This window comes from Malurus melanocephalus, unplaced genomic scaffold, assembly GCF_030028575.1.
Source record: "Malurus melanocephalus ecotype Western Australia unplaced genomic scaffold, MMel_1.1 scaffold_1224, whole genome shotgun sequence".
In the NCBI taxonomy this organism is placed as follows: Eukaryota; Metazoa; Chordata; class Aves; order Passeriformes; family Maluridae; genus Malurus; species Malurus melanocephalus.
In genome coordinates this window covers 12,326-17,871 of record NW_026624456.1, presented here as the reverse complement: position 1 = coordinate 17,871, position 5,546 = coordinate 12,326, and the positions used below count along the sequence as shown (strand labels likewise).

Genomic DNA, 5,546 nt, shown 5'->3' with positions numbered 1-5,546 from the left:
CAGGGCCGCAGCGCTCGGCGTGCCCGTGGCAGAAGCAGCTCCCCAGCACCTGCAGCTCCGTCACGGCGTAGAAGGTGCTGGGCGCGTGGTAGCCCTGGCGCGGGACGTGCGGCAGCTCCGTGAAGTTGATGCGCAGGTTGGTGAAGGGCCCCAGCTCTGTGGGGACAGGGGACGGGTGTGAGGGTGGCAGGTGCCCAAAGAAGCGCTTGGCAGGACGTGGCAAGGAGGAACGGGCACAAAGAGCAGCGGCTGAGCCCTCCAAGGCCAAGAGCTGTTCCTTGGTCTGTGCAGCTCAGGGCTGATCCCAGCTCAGCTCTGCAAACCCCGAGGAACCCGTTGAGCCCCACTCCCTGTGCCCTGAAGGAGCCCCATCACTCACTCTCGATGGCTTGGCTGTAAGAGGGGGTGATTGCAGACCCCAGCTCCTGGACACTGAATTTCACCTTAGAAAGGATTAAAAACTGGGTTAAAAAGCAGGAAACTCGAGCTGCTCTCTGCTCCTGCTCTGGGCACCGGGTGCTCTGCACATCACTGAACGTGGGCCAAGCCTTTGGAGCTGCTGAGGGTTCTGTAGGAAAACCACCACAGCATCTGGCACATCCCAGGGCACCAAAGGCTGTGCTGCCAGAGAGCAGGAACTGCCAAGGATTGCCCTCAGCAGGGCGGGATGGCCACGGCCCCATCCTTCAGCAGGGGTGCAAGGCTTCCAGGCCACCCCCTGTTCCTGCAGCAGCGCCCAGGACCTCCATCTCAAACCTAAACCCAAACCCAAACCCAAACCCGAACCCAAACCCAACCCAAACCTGAAACCCAAACCCAAACCCAAACCCAAACCTGAAACCCAAACCCAAACTCAAACTCAAACCCAAACCTGAAACCCAAACCCAGACACAAACCCAAACCCGAACTCAAACCCAAACCCAAACCCAAACCTAAACCCAAACCTCAAACCCAAACCCAAACCCAAACCCAAACCTAAACCCAAACCCAAACCCGATACCCATCGTGCCCCCATGCACAGGGCACCACCCCAAACCCAAACCCAAACCCAAACCAGATACCCACCATGCCCCCGTGCACAGGGCACCACCCCAAACCCAACCCAAACCCAAACCCAAACCCAAACCCAAACCCAAACCCGAACCCAAACCCAAACCCAAACTCAAACCCGAACCCAAACCCAAACCCAAACCCAAACCAAACCCAAACCTGAAACCCAAACCCAAACCAAACCCAAACCTGAAACCCAAACCCAAACCCAACCCAAACCTGAAACCCAAACCCAAACCCAAACCTGAAACCCAAACCCAAACCTGAAACCCAAAGCCAAAGCCAAAGCCAAAGCCAAACCCAAACCTGAAACCCAAACCCAAACCCGAACCCGAACCCAAACCCAAACCTCAAACCCAAACCCAAACCCAAATCTGATACCCACCATGCCCCCATGCACGGGGCACCACCCCAAACCCAAACCCAAACCCAAACCCAAACCCAAACCCGAACCCAAACCCAAACCCAAACCCAAACCCAACCCAAACCCAAAGCCAAAGGCGATACCCACCGTGCCCCCATGCACAGGGTGTCCCCGCAGCTCCTGGCACCGGGGGTCCTGCCAGCCCTCGGGGGGCCCGCGGGGCACACGGGGGAAGGCGGTGGCACAGTCGGTGGCCAGGAACTGCAGCACCTGCCAGGTCCTGCCAGAGTCCACCGAGCGCTCGATCAGCATGGCTGCGGGCGGGGACTGCGGGCAGGGAGAGACAGAGCGGGCTGGCATCACGGTGACACCACGGGGTGACACCACGGGCTGGCATCACAGTGACACCACGGGGTGACACCACGGGCTGGCATCATGGGCTGGCATCACGGTGACACCACAGGGTGACACCACGGCTGGCATCACGGGCTGGCATCACGGTGACACCACGGGGTGACACCACGGGCTGGCATCACAGGCTGGCATCACGGTGACACCATGGGCTAGCACCACAGGGTGACACCACGGGCTGGCAGCACGGGCTGGCATCACAGTGACACCATGGGCTGGCATCACGGTGACACCACGGGGTGACACCACGGGCTGGGATCATGGTGACACCATGGGCTAGCACCACAGGGTGACACCACGGGCTGGCAGCAGAGGCTGGCATCACAGTGACACCACGGGCTGGCAGCACAGGGTGACACCACAGGCTGGCAGCACAGGATGGCACCACAGGCTGGGATCACCGGGTGGCACCACAGGGTGACACCACAGGGTGACACCACGGGCTGGCAGCACAGGGTGACACCACAGGCTGGCATCATGGTGACACCACAGGCTGGCAGGACAGCCCCAGCCGGGTCCTGCCCTGGCTCTGCCTGTCTCTCCTCCTCCTCCTCCTCGTCCCTGGGCTGCTGGAGCCATCCCTGTCCCCTGCATGCTCCACCTTTGGGATCCCTCACGCCCAGGCCAGCCCTGCTGCAGCCACCACGCACAACCTGCCCCCAGGAGGCTTTCCAGCCTCAGCCATTCCTGGGATGGGAACCCCYCACCCTGCCCCACCATTCCCAATGGGATGGAATTCCCAGTTCACACTGAAACAGCCGTAAGAAATCAGGGGAACAGGACAGGGACCCTGGGATGTTTCCTGTCAGCCTGAAGGGAGCTGTGCCCTGAAATCCCCCCATGACAGAGCCCCTCTGCTGCCATCCACRGCCTCCTCGGAGCAGAGGAGCTGCCCGGGGACACCAACCCTGAAGTGCAGCACCACATTGTCCAGCTGGAAGGTCTGCTCCAGGTCCAGCTGCAGGGACACGCGCTCCACACCTGCGGGCACACAGAGGCTCCGTCACGGGGACAGTGGGGACATGGGGACAGCAAAACACTTTGTGCTGACCCAGCTCAGTCATTCCCTTCCTTCCTGAACTCAGCATCATTGCCCCTTGCCCTGATTGCCAAGAGCACAGGGCTGGTGGCCCTGGTGGCCCTCACCGTTCTGGGACTGCCACCAGCGTGCTCGCCCGGCTGAGGACAGGACATTCTCCACGCGGTGCCCGTTGTAGCTGTGGGGCAGCCTCGAGTCACACCTGCAGCACTTCATGCTCCACTGCAAGGGAAAGGACAGGGGTGAGTGACCATCCCAGCAYCGCTCAGGGGGTGACCCCAAAGGGAAACACCTCAGAGATGAGGGGGAAATGCAGGGTGGATTCATTTAGGATCAAACAGCACCAGCACAGCTCACTGAGGGAGAGCTGACACACACAGGACTCAGGTGCTSCCCTCCACCCCTTGTTAAAAACCACAACTCAGGGCTTTATGGGCTAAAAACTAAACCCAAAATGCTTTTGATTAACACAGATTTTTTGGCAGACCATCAAATCTGTGGTTTTTTAAGCAACCCCATCTTTTCCACAATGCCAAATTTGGTAGAAAGCCCTTTGCAGCTTTTCAGGACCAGTTTGCCCTTTCCACAGAGCCGAGGGGGCTGTCTGGGTGAACAGAAAAGCTTTTCTCTCCTATCCAAGAGCTCGGCCATGCTCGGCCCCCCCAGGCCGTCCCCGGGGAGCAGAGCAGAGCAAACAGTGGGTGAGAAGCCAGGGGGTGGGAAGTCGAGCAGCTCAAAGTTCAGCCCTTCACTTGAGCAAGTCACCCAAGGAGTAAACAGAGATTCAGCACAGGGAATGTGGGGACGGGAGTAAAGYGTCCCCCGGGAGCAAACAAACCCCAAAATGTCACTGAGCAGCAAGGCTCCCTGCAGCCACCACGGCTCAGAGAGATCAGAACAGCAGSAAAGGATTGAGCAGAGATGGGAGTGGGGAAGGGCTGGCCAGCAGCCATGGGGTGGGCGAGGACCACCAGGAAATGGGGAGGGGACACCCAGTGAGGCCAAGGTGGGGATGGTGAACTGGAGATGGGGCCARAGCCCACCTGAAGCACTTGGAGTGGAGCAAACCCCAGGGAATGAAGGGCTCAGCACCTCCAGCCTGGTGAAAAACAGATTATCCAGAGAAACCGTGGCTGCCMTGGATCCCTGCAAGCACCCAAGGCCAGGATGGAYGGGACAGTGGAAGGTGTCMCATGAAGGACACTGGAACTTCATCACCTTGGAGTCCCTTCCAGCCCAAAGCAGCCAGGATTCTCAGCTGTCCTGAGCACAGAGCAGGCTCCAAATGGAGCAGTGGACACGAGTGTGACAGTGACACATCCCAGAGCCCCGGGGATCGGGGAGGATGGAGCTCAGAGTGTCAGAGATGGCAGGAGTGGCTCTGACAGCTCAGAAAGGTCACCCCTTCTGAGGGGGGGGACAGGAGGGGACTGGCAGGGGCACAGCTGGCACTGGGGAGGTAACGGGACACCTTCTGCTGGCACCGTGGTGGCTTTGGGTGACACCCTGGGCATGCTGGGGCCTCAGTGATGGGATCAGCTTTCCAGGGACATGAGGTGACAAGTGACAAGAATCACTTTACAGCCACTTGTGTGCAAAAATCTTCCATGGGATACTTGAAATAAATGAGCCAATTCCAACCCATCCCCCCAAGCAGGGCCCTTCACACGGGCTGGGGCAGGGACAGGGTGGTACCACAATTTTCTCTTTAAAAAGTTTMCCCTTCAAAAAATCAATTTATGGTTTACAAAAATGAATTCGTGGTTTATTTCCTAACACAGCCCAGACCTGCTCTGCCCAGCCCTGGAACCCTTTCCCAGCGGGGTGCACAGTGAAATCCACACTCGAAACCCATCAATTTCCATAACATTTCCCCCAATCTTTATGTTCTCTGTCGAGAAATGCCCCAGCACAGCAGGTGGCACACTCCAATATTTGTAACAATGTCACAAAGTAAGCAAACAAAGCTGGAAATACACAATCATCCAATTTCCCTGCCTCTACCAACTCCTCCCGGCTCTGCCAGTGAGAATCACAAATAATTGAATCAGGACTAAGCAGAACTCATTTCAGATAATGGCCACGAGCAGCGAATTGTCAGGGAGTTGCAGGAATTACCCACAGAAATAATCTACTGAACAATTGCCAGCGGTGATTAAACATCACACCCGTTCTGACTGCTCAGCAAAGGAGAAAGGMAGGCTTTCTGCGAGGGGAAAGGTTAATCTTGGCTAAATTATTCATTAGGAGTGATTCGTGCATACTGATGAGATCATTCACACAGCCAGGGACACCAGTGCTCTCCTGCAGCTACAATGCAGCTGCAGCCCTATTTCAAACAGAAAAAATGGAGACAAACCCTCCCCAGACGGCCCAGGGCTGTGCTGGCTGCAAAAATCTCCTATTCTTTAAAAAAAAAAAAAAATTCTCATTGTTTTAATTAAGACTAAAATTAACCCTGGAAGCAAAATTCATTTCACGTCCTCAGAGCAAATTGTGAAATCCTTGGATTGCACAACAGCAGGATTTGCTCTTMCCAGCTGTGTCTATGTGTCTCAAAGTTCCTTGGGACAGAGGGAATTACCAAAAATGACAGCTCAGGCTGAGGAGAGCTCTCCCAGCACGTACCTTTTCCCAGCKCTCTGCCATGGCTTTTTTTAGGCTCAGTAGATCCCTGGGAGC

General features: G+C 56.7%; 1 protein-coding gene across 1 annotated transcript in view; it reads right to left on the bottom strand.

The window, feature by feature from the left end:
* The window catches only part of LAMB3 (laminin subunit beta 3), a 29,300-nt gene that overhangs the window by 15,924 nt on the left and 7,830 nt on the right, over window positions 1–5,546 (bottom strand). Inside the window, exons 4-8 of the mRNA XM_057387481.1 lie at window positions 2,972–3,086; window positions 2,733–2,806; window positions 1,562–1,741; window positions 380–443; window positions 1–156 (exon numbers count right to left, since the gene is read on the bottom strand). The exon at window positions 1–156 is cut by the window's left edge and continues 6 nt beyond it. Of these exons, the coding sequence (XP_057243464.1) occupies window positions 1–156; window positions 380–443; window positions 1,562–1,741; window positions 2,733–2,806; window positions 2,972–3,086 (589 nt within the window). The remainder of the gene's footprint in view (window positions 157–379; window positions 444–1,561; window positions 1,742–2,732; window positions 2,807–2,971; window positions 3,087–5,546) is intronic.